General features: G+C 39.3%; 1 protein-coding gene across 3 annotated transcripts; it reads right to left on the bottom strand.

Annotated features, from left to right (window-relative positions):
* Positions 1 to 3386: 3386 nt before the first annotated feature.
* On the bottom strand, positions 3387 to 15068 carry nufip2 (nuclear FMR1 interacting protein 2). Of its 3 annotated transcripts, none has more exons than XM_034226649.1 (4): positions 14549 to 15068; positions 11086 to 12783; positions 9975 to 10007; positions 3387 to 8462 (listed from the first exon to the last, which is right to left on the bottom strand). In XM_034226649.1, the coding sequence occupies exons 1-4, from the start codon at positions 14712 to 14714 to the stop codon at positions 8410 to 8412; spliced, it is 1950 nt and encodes a 649-aa protein (XP_034082540.1). In that variant the 5' UTR covers positions 14715 to 15068; the 3' UTR covers positions 3387 to 8409. The 3 variants fall into 3 exon arrangements, with proteins under 3 accessions (XP_034082540.1, XP_034082541.1, XP_034082542.1); XM_034226650.1 differs by having other exon boundaries at positions 14567 to 15067; XM_034226651.1 differs by lacking the exon at positions 14549 to 15068 and adding an exon at positions 13967 to 14532.
* Between the last annotated feature and the right edge of the window lie 455 nt (positions 15069 to 15523).

Below are 15523 nucleotides of genomic sequence, written 5' to 3' on the forward strand. Positions count from 1 at the left end.
AACTTCTAACATTCTTTGCCACAGAGAGCATCAGTTTGAAAAATCCCCATTCATGCAGAATAAAAATAAATTCCTCGTCCTCAATATTTCTTGGTCTTTTTTTGTCAGCTAATTACTTTTAAAGGTGTCCTATTATGCTCATGTTCATATTAGTATTGTATGCCTCTCTATTGTGACATGTCTCCACGCTCTAATATTCAAATAGCTCTTTATTTTTCTCATACTGCCTGTGCTGCAGCACCTCTTTTCACCCTCTGTCTGAAACCAGAGCCCAGTCTGCTCTGTTTGGTTAGCTGACCAGCTCTGTTGTGATTGGTTAACCGTCCAAAATGTGTTGGACAATGTGTTGGACCCAATACAAGTGTGTGTTACATAGTCATGTCACTATGTTATGGAAGTAAACAAAGGAGTCTAATGGAGGTGTTTCAGGCGGGGTGTGTGGGAGAGAAACTCCCTCTTGAGTGAACTTTTGGACTTCAGCCTTTGCAGACCATTTACATGCACAAACACCAAACCCCAAAAGTAAAACAGGGCTCCTTTAAGTAGTAAATGTTGCTTTCATCATCAGGCCTAAGTTTTTTTGTTTTTGTTTGTTTTAATATTTTTTTACGGATCAAGTTGATTCAGTTTTCTCCATGATGGTAACATAACCAGTGGTCACTGGTCAAAAGCTCTTAAATGAAAGAATTCACTTGCAAGGAGGCCTACCAAATAAAGTATTAAGACATAAAAACCTCAACCAGCTCCAACAGTAAGATGCTTTAGTCGTTGATGCATTAGTAATGATTCTAAGAAAGTAATCATATAACACTCACATAGGTGATTCTTGATAACACATTGAATAAAGTATCAAAAGTAATGGCCCTCACTTCCTGCCCTGTGTCTCCAGCAGCACATGTTGCCATGGTGACACACTCACAGACAAATATTGAGACATTGAGAATGAGCAACCTTTTGAGGGTTGTCAGAGTATCATTTCATCATAATCATCATCACAGTAAGTGAAAACAGAATTGTTCGATGCTTGTATTTAAATAGATCAGTCACAGCCAAATATATGATGTATTGAATGTTAAAATCGATCACCCCTTTGATAACAGTGATGGAGAGGACCTGACCTGATTAGCAGAAGTCTCTGTTTTTTTTCTTTTGCTTGTCACCTTTTGCTTTTTCTTTCTGTGCTCTTTCTTCCAGCAGTAGTGGACTGAGCAGAAGTCCAGGAACGCCTCAGCGAAGATCAAACCTTTTCGTGACCTTCCAGCACTTTTGATAATCTCTGCGCACCGGTGCACTAACCATCAAGCCCCATGAGGCCCCGAGAAGAGCACAGTAATCAAGGTAAGATCGAGGGGTGGCGGTAAACACCGGTTCAATTCCATGGAAAGAGTGGGAAAAAACATGTGTGTGTTTGTGGTGAAAATACGCCACCTGCAGTGTCAACAGCTCACACAGTCCCCAGTAATCAAGCAACTCTAATATTTACACAGGTAGAAAACATTTTAGAAACAAGTCAGTAAGGTATTTGTACTCTCCTTGAGTATTTCCATTTACTGTTCTTTCATACTTGCACTACAGTTGTGCATGAGTACTTAAACCTTGTACTTGTATTTGGTATTAAAAGGGCCCTATTGTGCTTTTTGGGGTTGTCCCTTTCCTGTAGTGTGTTCTAGGTTTTGGTGCATGTAAATGGTCTGAAAAGGCTAACCAATCAGAGCAGACTGGCAGATAACTGGATGGCCTACCTGCCTGTCAGCCTTCCATCTCGTGCACAAACTTATCTCGTGCCCTCATTGGTCATGTGCGCGTTCGTGTGTGTTGGAGGAGGGGCTCTGTAAGGAGGTCTGAAGGAAGGAGTCGATTTTTTTTCGGTTGTGTACTTTCAAATTCTAGCGCACTCGAGCTGGTTTCTCCATTCTTACCTACCCTACCTTTAAGGTTGAATTTAAAATGTAATGAACTCATTTATACTGCAATGTATACATGAATACTACATACAATCAGCTTTAAACGGTTGAACAAGACTTGAATAAAGACGTTCAGCTTTTGCAAAAACAGTTTCAATTTCAGTTGAGTTGTACATCATTTACTTGAATCAAAAGAAGGTGGTTAAACCAGCCTCTGTAGTTTTGTAGTGACTCCTTCAATGCCACAGATCTTCCACAAGGGGGCGTCTGTGAACAACAATTATCTCTCTGAGGCCTTTTCATCAGGCTCATTGATCATGATCGCATGGTTTCCAGAAAAGCTCCAGCAGCCTGTCTGAACACTGTGTGTGTGTGTGTGTGTGTGTGTGTGTGTGTGTGTGTGTGTGTGTGTGTGTGTGTGTGTGTGTGTGTGTGTGTGTGTGTGTGTGTGTGGTGTGTGTGGTGTGTGTGTGTGTGTGTGTGTGTGTGTGTGTGTGTGTGTGTGTGTGTGTGTGTGTGTGTGTGTGTGTGGCAGAGCATTTCCTAACATATGCTGTCAAAGCAGAGAGGACTTCTAAGAAACAGATGTCTGCACATCCAAAGAAACTCCCCAGTTGTTGTTGGTAACCAAAAATATTTCTTACATCTAACTTTTGAATGAGTTGCAAAAAATGGTTTTAATCTAATAAAAACCAGATGGCTAATTCTGATTGGAGCTTGTCACTGAGCTTTGGCTGTAGGGATAGACCCTATATAAATAAAAGTGATAATACAATTCATTTTAATTAAGTTAAATTCCTGTATTTAAAATCGTACTTAATAGAAAATAAAGGAGATTTTTAAGAAACAATCTAGCCGTAAAACTATATATTTCATTAGAATAATGGTCAGTTTCGTTGTGTTAAATGAACATATTAATATTGATACTGATGTAACAATGTGTATGTAAGACATTTGCTCTAATTGGGTCCCAGCAGAAACACACAGCTGGTGATCTCAGACTGATTTGAATTCATATGAACCTATTTCAATTCACTTGAACTATATCTTAAACATATATAAAGTAAAAGGCGCTAAACTATTTTTATGAAAAAAAACGTGTTCAACTTAAACTTGTCATAATCATAATTTGAAAGGTGTTCATGTTTTGTTCAAATCATTAAAGGAAAATTAACTTGTACATGTAGTGGAGTAAAGTAAATATATTGGAGTAGAAGTATAAAGTAGCACACAATAAATACTCCAGTACTATAACAGTATTCGTACATTATTAAATATGATAGGAACGTTTATATATTATCTTGCAATACATTATACTGCCTCATCCTAAAGTGTTGTTTCGAAGAGATTCAGTTGATTTGAGGTGTTTTATTTCTGAGTGCTCACATGATGAAGCTGTTAACAGGCTGATCTACTGACTCCATGACAGATGTGAACAGAAGTGTAAGAGAAGCAGAACACAAAACACAAAACACACTATTCTTCATGAAAATTTGACATTTTAATGGAAACTAAAATTGTGAACACTGGAAGTTTTTTTTTGTATATTGACTCTATTACATTGTTTGGAATTTGAGGGTTATTATCATGCTTTAAAAAAAACTAAAAACATTGTAATGTGACACTTCTGTTAAATTCCAAACAAAAAAATAAACAGACTGCTCACTTAAAAAACGTAAAATGTCGACTTGTAAGACATTTGAGAAAGAAAAATGCTGTTGCCTCATCTTTTAGGGGGGCAAGAGATGTCAAAGTGAAAAGAAGGAGGAGCAGACCAAAAAGAAATCCACACGCACAACAGCCATTTGAGATGACACAGAACAAAAGATGACATCGCCTCTTTTCATGACTACACCTTGTAGACACATGTTGCCCTTTTTTTAATTATTATTATTCATGTGTGAACTCAAAAACACTACCTCTCAGGTGTCTTGCCCCCTCAATTAAAACATTTCCACAAAAAGGCAGTTTAAAGATGGGACCGTTTTTAAGTAGAGCACAAACACCAAAGTCCAGCATTTCCCATTACAGACGATTGATTACTGGATGAAGAAGAAGAAGCAGCACTTCTGGTATTTGTTTTATCTTTTGCTCTCACACACCGTCAAAGTGACATTCAGCTGCTACAGTAGTGACTTCTGTTCTTCACTATAAACTCCAGCCTGTTATGACATCATCAACATGCGTCCCCAGTCTGTGCGCTTGCCCTTCACTAGCTGAATATCGGAGTAGTGTACTTTTGGCGAAAGCAGATTTCAGAGTTGTTGAACCGCACTTTAATACCTCACATGATCGCTACAAATACAAAATATATTAAGAGGAACTCTGGGATGCAGTGAGTCTCATCACTCCATCTCAACTATCTGAAGAGTTAAAGTCATTTGTAGAAAATCTGCTGGAAGAGTTCAAATATATTAACATTAACGGTTTGTTGGGGGATAACATAGGTCAGTCTTTATCAGTAACGTAATCATCTAAAACTCACACAAAAATGAGACATCTTGATTTTCTGTATCATTTATTCCTTTTAGTCTCATCCTACTTGTGCATCTATGGATAAATTAGGTTCTAACTGAAAAATAAAACCTTTTTTAAAAACACGTTAAAACATAAATTTGTTAAATCAGTTTAAATCAATGATGTGCTACTTCAGACAGGAACTCGACAAATGCACCGGCATGAGTATAGGCCAGCGAGAGCTCGTCGTCCGTCCCATTCAAACTGATTTTGGCTTACACATTTCAAAACACATACAATTCTCATTGCTTTCAGCTGCGTCCATGTCGCTTGAAAGAAGAAATTATAGGATTAGCTGTAAGAAAACTTAAAACAGCATTGCAAATGTTACAAAAGAATGAAGAAACAAAAAAAATGGCACGGATATATGCTGGAAGCAGATTTTAAACAATCAAAATTGCTGTAAAAGTATATATGTTTTCACACAGGCACCTGAACATGAAACAAAAAAGGGGGAGGGGGGGATTGAAATATATGAGGAACTTGCATATAATAGGAAGAACTCGCTATGCACACACCCACAAATACAACGAGGCCGAGCTCCTCACTCAGCCTGGAAGCCTGCATCAGTCCTTGAGGTGATTGCACATCCTGAGGGGACGGAGATAGAGACTCCACATGATCAGGCTTTATTTTCTCAACAGTCACTCGTGCCCCCCCCCCCCCATCACTGATTAACCATGTACTTGGCTTCAAGAACCTGTTTTTGGTTTGCAGGCTACAATGCTAAATAATAGCTTCATCTTAATAAATGCATATTCAACAGCCTTGTTGCTGTATTAAGTGCTTCAAAAGACCATCCTTGGGGTGGGAGGATGGGAGATTCTCTGATTTCCCTGGACAGGACCATCCTCTCAAAGAGCAAGACAAAATATATCTTTTTAGTTTTGAAAGAAAAAGGTCGTAAGACTACAGTAACACCACGTACTACTCATTTTAAACACCCTGTTTTACATGTAGGAGCCTACAGATGCCTCCCTGCCCGTGGAGGATGATGCTTTCAGCCTGAACAATTTGGCATGTACCATATGTGAACCTGATTGTGTTGCTTTGTTGATGGGTTATGGACAATCAGAAGAAATTCAATTGTGAGGATTGTGTAACTTAATGCCGGATTAAATGTCAATTTCCACAAGCACAGAAAAAAAAACACAAGTCTAAATGCTAATGGGCAATATTAAATCAAAATGCCCATGCTTTCTCATATCAACAGTTGTTATAACTCGGAGGGTACTTTTCCATCACATGCCGTACAATGGAAGCCAAAAAGAAAGTTGTTTAAATAGCTGACTGAGATAAGACGTGTCAAGACAACTGGCTCTGCACGAGTACAAGCTGCAGCGCTGCCAAATCAGGACACAGTGGGAAACAAGTGTACTTAAAGCTCATACCCAGTATGGAGCCGACCAATAGAAACACCACTGATGCTCAGCAATAATAAATCAATAGGTGCTTCACTATGAACACACATGGGAGAAAAATGAACCATCAAAATTGCAAGATTACAGTATAGTATACATAGAAAACAGCGCGTGGAGCAATGTGTGTTTTTTCTTTTTTTTTAAAGGGGGAAATAAAAGGAAATATTTTTAGAGCCCCAAATGACGACGAGAGCACCTTGCACGCCATGACAGCTTTCCTCAAGAGTATTTGGTGTTTTGTCACACATCATACGAGACTATATATAATAGGACTTCAATTGAGCATTTCCAAGTTGAGTACATCACATGACAAGGGCCGTTTGGCAAAAAAACAATAGTTAACATAGTCATGGCTTTATTAACACTACCTGAGTTACATTTAATAATTCTGTTGTTTTTTTTAAAGTAACAGCCCAGAGCCATTATTTCAACTAGTATTTCTTGTCAATACATATAGATCTCTCTTGTAATTAAAAGATAAAAGCAATTAGTTTACATAAAGTGCTATTGATCCACACATTAACCAAATCATATCTTCTAAAGCAGTGGTTCCCAACCTTTGTTGTCTCGTGTCCCCCCTACACTCATCTGTGATGATTCGCCTACATTTTTTCTCGTGTTAAACTCTTTTAAATTGTATTCGACCCAACTGCTCCTTACATGAAAATGACTTGTATAACTCAACCTTAATACAAAAGCATTTCAACTCGACATCAACACTTAATGTCAATGAATGAAAAACAATAATGTTAAGATTCACTTCTAGCAGTTTCAACATATTCTGTTAAGCCTAGAGATTGTAATGAGACACTTGAGCTTGCTTGTCCTTCATGAGCTTTGATAGTTAGGGGGTTGGACACAAGGCTTATGAAAATTGATGTTTTGATGCGTGTAAATATTTTTGCAATCCCTAATCTTTCTACATACCCCCTAAACCCCCCCAAGTAACCCTAGGGGTCCCCGTGCCCCCGGTTGGGAACCACTGTTCTAAAGAACAGGAACCTGAACAGTTCCTTTGCCATGTTGGATAACGCGATCGTGATCTGGAGATGAGTGATGTCACAGCTGGCCAGTTAGTAGTTAGCGAATTTGGGCTCCCTAGACTTAATTAGATCTTTTAACGTGAGCTCCTTAGCAAAATCCACTTTAGGATTTGTGCAACAAACTGAAAACGCACCTTTTTTTTTTTTTAACAAACCCCACCAGCATTTGGGTGGTGATAACGTAGCTCCATATAACCCTACACACTGTGTCTGGATCACACGGTGTTATTGCACACTGGTTTGCAAATGTCAAAATGTTAACAGTAAAACATAATATAATTCATCTTCACATTTGAACACTAAGTGGCTAGTTGGGGAGGGGAACCAAGATTAGTATTGCCATTGTTGTTGTGTTACTGTTATCTTTGTATGGCGATGAACCTCTGACGCGTTCATTCCCCCCAGTAAACATGCAAGAAATACAATGCCGTAAGGCAGAGAAGTACAAGACCAGATGCTGAGTCAGAGAAACAGAAATAAAAATCAGTCGTAAAATGCAACACATGTTCCTTTGACAATAGGAATTGAACAGTTTTGACATAGAAAGAAAAACCCCCAAAACCTCTGTATGGACATCCTGAGTCTTGCCGCTGAACAAAGAGCACATTGGTAGCTCTTGCTCACTCAGTTCATTCCTAAATCAAGGATTCACATACTAGAAGGTATATATTTAAATGAGTCGGAATTTAGGACCTGACCTCATATCAATCTGCATGAAATGTACTAGAAGCCTTAAGATGAAAATATTTAGCTTTTAACAGAGACCTGGTGTAAAAATGAAATGAAGGGGCGTCGCTTTCCTTCAGATTGGGCACTCTTGTACCTGTGCTCTGGGGTCATACTGCAGGGCAGAGAACACATTCATGTTAGGGCAGACAAACAGACAAGTAGAAAAAGAAAAAAGCAAGTGTTTAAATTCCTGGGCTCTGATTTTGCCTTGAGGACTTAAGACAAGGTTCTCTTCCTGGATGGGACCTCACCTTTGAGCTTCCAAAGATCTGAACTCCACAACTTCAAGGCATTCTTTGCAAAGTGTGTTCTCCTTTTCCTCCACGGTAGATTCAAGCTTGCACACGGATGTGTATGTAAAAAGTCTAACATATCTACAATGAACTCATTTGAATGCGTGAAGAAGAAATGACTGAGACATCCCAAAGTCAGACTGACGGCTGCCGCAGTTCAACAGGAAAAAGGCTTAGGGAGGTGCAATCCATGACACCTTCCTTTTGTTGAACTCCCAAACATCATCCTTTAAGAGCCATGAGACAAACAACAAGCACAGCTCCAAAGTCTCAGTTATCGTGTTGGAGAGTCACCGATCAACTCCTAACGTCCCTCCAGAGAGTGTGTTTGTCTGAGGCCCCTAAAGAAGTCTGTTATTCCATCGGAGATTCCAAGGAAAAATCTGTCATGCTAAACTATCAATGTTTTCACAGTTGTCACTTTATCTGTCCAACAGGATTCAGGACTCCAGGTAGATAATCGCAGCACCCAGAAGAGAAGAAGGTAAGTACTGTAAGTACCTCACTGATCAGGTCCGTCCTTGGTCTCATCATAAACCACCACTCTTTTTGGATCTACAGCAGAGGGGGGAGAAAGGTTAGTTTAGGGATACTCAACGTACTTTGCCCGAGGGAAACCTTTTGCACCACGGGCCAGTGCATACAAAAAAAACATAAATAATATGTACCAATTGACTAGAGATGAATAAAGGTCTATAGGTTTTTCTCTTGTAGACTTTACTTAATAACAGTAAGCTTAAAATACAAACATCTGCTCCTATCAGGGACATACTGATTTTAAATGCCATTTTCTTAATGTCTTTCATTTTTTGTAAAGCACTTTGAATTGCCTTGTGTTGAAAGTTGCTATATAAAAAAAAAAAATAATACTAAATAGCATATTTAAGCTCTTTTTAGTGTAATAATTACTTTATAGGAGCCGTATTATTCTCATGTCTATATCATTTGTCCCCCTCTATGATGTAGGATTTATTTAAAAAATGATCATTCAAATGTTTTCAATTGATATTTTTCTCTTTTCTTAATGTACACTGTATTCATCCTCAATAAAAGGTACAGAGATTGGATCTTAAGGTGAGTATCATTAGTAGAAAAACAAATAACCATTTCAATCTAAATAACGACATTGCTTCATTTGCTAAAAGAAAAAACGAATTATGTTGAAAAACATGTTTATTTTTCTCCAAGTCGAGTATCAAAAGTACCTTCATTGGTAACTTAATCATCAACACTAATGTTGACACCAAACCCGGCCCTAGCCAAATTGGCTCAAATGTGTATTTAACACAGCCTCAACACACCGTTTTGAAGGTACACCAGTATTATGTTACAGTCATTTGAGTTCCTTTAAGTGATTACTCTGGGTTGCTTATGTTCCTGAACTTTTAGTTATACAATAAATGTAGCATTTAACTTTCAAGGATTAACTCTCATGTGATGTTTGTCCATGATATGCAGCTATCTGTACCTGAAGGGCCCACTGTGGGCTTTAATGCAGCCTCTGTGCACATGCTGCTCTACAGTCAAAGTAGAACCAAAGTGTTATTTATGTAGTGATTTAGGGTAAGGAAGTGACTATACAAGCTTCAGGATCTTTCTCTTTCAGGTTACTACTATTGATGAACCAAAAGTCAGCCCTAAAGTGAAACATGGGCAAACATTTACCATCTTCTCATATTTTACATCTCATATGCAGGTGCTTTTGTGATTAATAGATAGATATATATTTAGATTCAGCTTGTTTGCATCCAAGTCTTGATCACCCATTTTCTTATGTTGACAATGTGCATGCCGGGTTTTTTTTAATGCAAAAGGATATTTTGAAATACCAAACCGCAAAAGAGCTAATAATAATGAAATCATTCTTGTTTGTTTTTCACATTTGGATCAGAAGCACTTGGTTCAGCACATGTATGAATATAAGTAGCCTCAGACTTGGACTCCCACCAGAACACATCTTGTATTATATTACATGTTCTGACCTTTCTAGATCTAATTCTTGTTGAGAAGACTGAAGGACCTCGACATTTCTGAAAATGGAAGATGAAGAAGTGAAGCTGAGCTTACCTTGTTTTTGCAGGCTGAAAAGGAATTCCATTTCTGTTGAAGGAAAACAGAACACACATTATTTCAGGTCATAAAGAACATTTTCAGAAAATGCAATACTCTTCTGTTAAAATATGTAATGTCAAAATGTATCATTTAATTTCTTAATGCATTGTTTCATACATATAACACTAACATTCCTTAAGAATTGTAGGCACTTAAAGTTATTATCATTAAGATGTTATTAGATCTAAATGGCAAAGTCTGCCACCATCATTTCCGCACTAGATTCAAATTGCATTACAAGAGGGATTCACAGTAGCTATCCAGCAACTGCGAGTCATTTGATCTCATAAACATAGGACTACATTTCTTCCCCCTTTCTTACTCTCCCTAATCGGATAAAAGCTGTATTAAGCTTCTACTAGACAACACCGAACATGACTTCAGAATCAGTCGGCTGCCAAAACAGCTGCTTTAACTGTGAAACATTTACAAAAGACGCAATGTATTTGTCACATAGGTTAGCTGTAATTACGACGTTCTTCAATAATGTGTAGGATGCGGGTAATTTTTCTTATCAAAGCAATTATAGTGCCAGCAATACAAGGGATTGGCAATATATCAACATATGATAATACGAGACTTTATTATGGATATTCTCATATCGCGTTAGATGTCTATCCTGGTTTAAAAGCTGTTCTAAAGTAATGACATTTTCTAACACAAACTGTTCCATCTGTTTTATTATTTGCCTTTACCCACTTTGTCAGCATATCTACATTACTGGTGATTATTTGTCAACAATCCCATTGTGTGGGTATTTTGTTAGAGCAATTCCTTTTTGTTAGAGCACCAATAGTAAACTCTCCAATAATGTCACAATATCTATATTGAGCTATATGTATTTGTTCCTCCTCTGTGAGCTTATAGATAAAGAGTCACAGGCTACAGGCAGCACACTTAGAGATTTCAGTTTTAATTGTTTTTTAACAACTTCTTTACTAAAACAATGAACGTTTGGTGACACTGAACAACCACGGGTGTCCCCAGATCCACCTGGAAATAAATCTCAACCATAACAAATTCAATTCTAATTTACAGGATAAAAAGAGTAAGCAGTCAAAGTTACCTTTAGTGTGATAAGTGACAGCAGCTTTAATATCGAAGGAGCCCCAGCTGCAGCTCCTGCCAATGTCTTTAGTGGGAGCCTGTTGTTTGGATGAGCCAAACAACACAGTGGTTAGCTGGCCCTGTGCAGGCTTAGCACCGTTGTCTTTACCGGCAGCAGAAACAGCAGAACCTGCACCCTTGGCCTCAACTTTTGTCTTCTGCTGGCTACGTGGTTGCAGCTTGATATCCTCCTCACTCATCACACACGCAGGAAAACAAGCATTAGATGCATTGCAAGGAGCACAAGTCCTTTTCTCTGGGTCTTGAGCCAAAGTGCCAGGCTCTAAAAAAGATGGGCTCACATCAAAGCATGGCTGGGCAGCCTTGGCCGCAGCAGCCTGACACTCGCTTTGAGGTGTGACCACAGTAGTCTTGTCCGCTGCAGGCACCTGGCCACCTCCTCCTCCTTCTGGACCCAAGTTGGGGTCATTGATGAAGGAAAGCCCCCACTGATTCTGGAAGATATCTCCCAGGGCTTTCTGATTTGTCTGAGCAGCCGGTGGGTCGAGATGACGAGCACTAGGGAGCACAGGTTGCATATTTAAAGGGTACATTAAAAGAGTACACTTTCTAAGCTCGTATGCTTCTCCATCTACAGGACTGGTTGTAGAGCTACAGTTACTTTCCAAAGGAGATGCTACATTCTCGCCACTTGAAATAGATGGGGCTGGTGGAATACTACTAGCAGCAGGAGCAAAGAAGGTACCCACTGATGGGCAGCCATTTCCGTTTCCAGAAACAGGGCCATTAGTAAAGCTAGCTGAGGTGATAGTTTTCATAGCAGACATGGGGACCTGTGACAGTCTAACCGGAGGAGGCAGTGCCTCTCCTCCACCTTGAGCTACTTTGTTGAGGTTCTCTTTCACTTTACTTGCATAACTGATCTTGGGAACAATTTTTGCACTGCTATTGTCCACAGGAAACACCGGAGGGGGCTTGAACAAAGTCCACGAGTCCTCTTTTGAAGGTGAGGAAAGCTTGGCTTTGTGCCTTTCCTCATTCTTTTTACCAAAAGTGCCAGCTGTTTTGCCATCAGAGTTTTTCCTCTGAGATTCACCCATTGAAGCCTCTGATACAACAGCCCGTCGAGCTGTTGACTGAGCTTCTACTTTATTTGCTGCTCTCAAGCCATCAAGTCTAGAAGTCACTCCCTTCTCAGTTGTCTCCATATTAAAAGCCACGTGTTCTTGTGTAGTGTTGCCCTGCTGCATGTCTTTTTCCTTTTCTCTTATCACATTATCAGTGTTCTTGGCATTGTTACATCTGGCCTTGCGTTTTTTCGGAGTAGTATATCCACCCTCAGAGCCGCTGCCATCATTGTCCTTGCTAGAATAGCCATTTGTAATTAAGCCACAGTTTACAACGCCATTTTGAAGCAACAAAGAGTCTTTTTTATCCAAAGGTTGGCTCTCATGATGATTCAAATCCAGAGCCTTTTCCTTGTCATTTTTAAGGTCCATATTCTTGTTAAGGGCCAGTCCTTTGCTGCTCACTTTTGGAACAGTCGTGTACAGCTTTTGGGATGATTTCTGCTTCGCATTTGTATTACTTGCATGTCTGTTACCATTGTTGTTGGGGGGATGTGATATAGGAACAGTATGAGACAGATGTGGATTCCTCTCCCCTTCCTCCTCACTGATGTTTACTTTTTTAATGCCTGAAAAAGAAAATACAATCAGTTTATGATGAAATTATACAAAACCTCAGACATGTGTTCAACTAGCTTAAAGAGAACTGCCTCAACTTGTAAAGGTACTTAATACAAAAACGCTGTGCCAATTACTTTGCCTTTTCCCACTAATACAAAATAGAAGTCATGCAAAGACAAAAAAAAGGTACCACTACAACATATGTTTGGTAAAGTATTTGTAAAGCAACAATGAGAAATAGGACCTGCCTGACCTCACAGAACCTAAAAAATGATTAGGATTCTTCGTGTCTATATTAGTCCTTTTTTAAATTAACCCCATTATGAATTATCCAGCTCAATCACATTTGGCATTGCAACTTTTCCTTATGCAAACCACAAATATATATGTTTGGCCTCTTTTTTGTTCAAAATTAACTTTTCTTTTCAGATAAATTAGTCAATTTTTGAGAAAGCAATGTGGCCCAGCATCTTTTAACCAGAGCAGTGAGACAAACAGATACATTGCCATTGCTAGTTCACGTTGAAGTGTTAACAGAATGGCAAATTCCAAGATGAGCTGCGTGATCACTGTATTTAGCAAGCTATAAGCAATATACCTCACAAAAGTCAACTGCATACAGGAATGTTAACTTGAGATGATCTGATCTGACATCAAATACCAGTTGCTGCAAGATGTAATGGGAGGGTTCACAGCAGCATATATGATACATTTGCAGTGGCAGTGAACCAGAAATAGGCCTATGCATTGCAAAGAGCAGAGACATGGGCACGGCTGCGTCAACCTAGGGCTTCAAATTCAATGGTGCTGTCCCTCATGTCTGCGGGCACAGCACAAGCACCTCCATACAGCCTTGCTTCACTTAGTTGTATTATACAGAGGCCCATTATTTTTTATTTGCATTGCCAGCAAACGTTATGTCGACAGTTACAGTGTCTGTTTAGTTGCAGCAAACCGTATATGTATCAATTGGTCCTTATCGAGTTGCTGCGTGGCTTCACGTTGACTGGACAACATGCAACAGGCCTGTCAAAGATGGCTAACGTTAGCTAATGTCAACTAGCCAGGGACTCGTTGGGCATTAGCACGCCCTGGCACCGATAATAGTCGGCTGTGTCGTAAGACAGCCACGTAACACCAACAACATAAGTAGACAAAAGAGACCAACGAAATGTCAGTGTTGCAATGTACCTTGGTTGGGGGAAAGTATTTAGTAGCCGGGTAACTGTAGCATTAGCTCGCAGTGATATTCTAACATGGCCGACAGGAAATGGCAGCTCAGAACATTCCAGTGTAGCCGGCTCGCTTTCTTAAACTGGACACAAGCATGATGAAATTAACAAGGTAGATATCTGCCTACTGTTCAACGCGAATCGCCATGCAAGCATACTGGTTAATGCATATATAACACATGGTGACCCAGTCGGATTTCTGAAAGTATTTAGTTGTATTTGCCATAGAAAAACGAGTGTTGAAACCGGCGCACAAGGTCAATCCCCGATATGTCAAACCAGCGACAACTGTCACGCAACGTCAGCTAGCCACCTAGCTAACGTATTGCATGGTCTCTGGTCCAACAGTGGCCAACTGTCGGTCCAATAGGTTAGCCATTCACCCGCTGTAACGTTTCTCAAATTACCCAGGGCACAGCAAATAGTTTGATTTAAAAGCTAGCTGGCATGCTCAGCACTCAATCTGAGCGGAGTTAAAAGCTAGTAAATGCTAGTCGGCTCGTTGACATTAGCTGAGTAAGGCTAGCAAGCGTTAGCTCACTTTTCCGGATGGCCCAACCTGTTTTCTTCGTCTGCGTTTCCTGATGCTGGCGCTGGAAGTGGCTCTGATCATTTTTTAGACAAGTTGTATGTTGAGTAGATTGTCTGTCCTCTCCGTGGTGGTTGTATTGCCTTTCTTGTGCCCGATCTTTGGGCTGTTCCTCCATTGAAGTGTAGAATGTCGGACTTGTTCAACCAATATGTTAGCTTACAGAGTAGGTACGGGATAGTCCAATCACTACCAGTGTAAAACGGAAGCTATTTGAAGCCTCTGTAAACGTCAGCAGTAAACGTCTAAAAATGGCACTGTTTTGGGTGGTCACCGCCACTAAACTCCGTGTCTAGTTTTTGTGCTGAGATATGCAGGGGATATTTTGCAGAGCTTTTCGGATCTCGGTAGACGATTCACACAAAAATAACGGACACGTGATAGAAGATAAAAAAATCTTTTCGGGGTGGGGTTCGTGAGTGAACTAAAATCATATGACCGGAGGCGCTGCCACGTCTCCAGCCAGTGGACACGTTGGTGGAGGGTCCCTGCGAGAGCAGACCCTCTCTCAAAAATAGAAAAGCAACTTTATAGTCAAACATTCATAATTAATTTCTAAATATGTTACCACATTTCCAATAGAAAAAAAGTATTCCTGTAGCTGTTTTTAAAGTAATGCTTTCTATAAACCATATAGTGTGTATTATGTATTTAACGTGAATTATAATTCATTTATTATTATTCACATGTATTGTACTCTGATTTATTATATAAATATGTACACAACATAGACCTGAATTAATTATAAGTGTTTTAGGATTGCTCTTGACTAGTTTTGAACTAGAGTTTTACTAATGGGGCTTATAAGACTTTATGTACCCATACTCACCTATAATCCCTTCAAGAATTACAATAGCTATGGTTTAAACTAGTCAACAGCATCCATGAGACAAATAACATTCTTTAAAAGTCACATCTTAAATATTT

Source organism: Gymnodraco acuticeps, unplaced genomic scaffold (assembly GCF_902827175.1).
Source record: "Gymnodraco acuticeps unplaced genomic scaffold, fGymAcu1.1, whole genome shotgun sequence".
In the NCBI taxonomy this organism is placed as follows: domain Eukaryota; kingdom Metazoa; phylum Chordata; class Actinopteri; order Perciformes; family Bathydraconidae; genus Gymnodraco; species Gymnodraco acuticeps.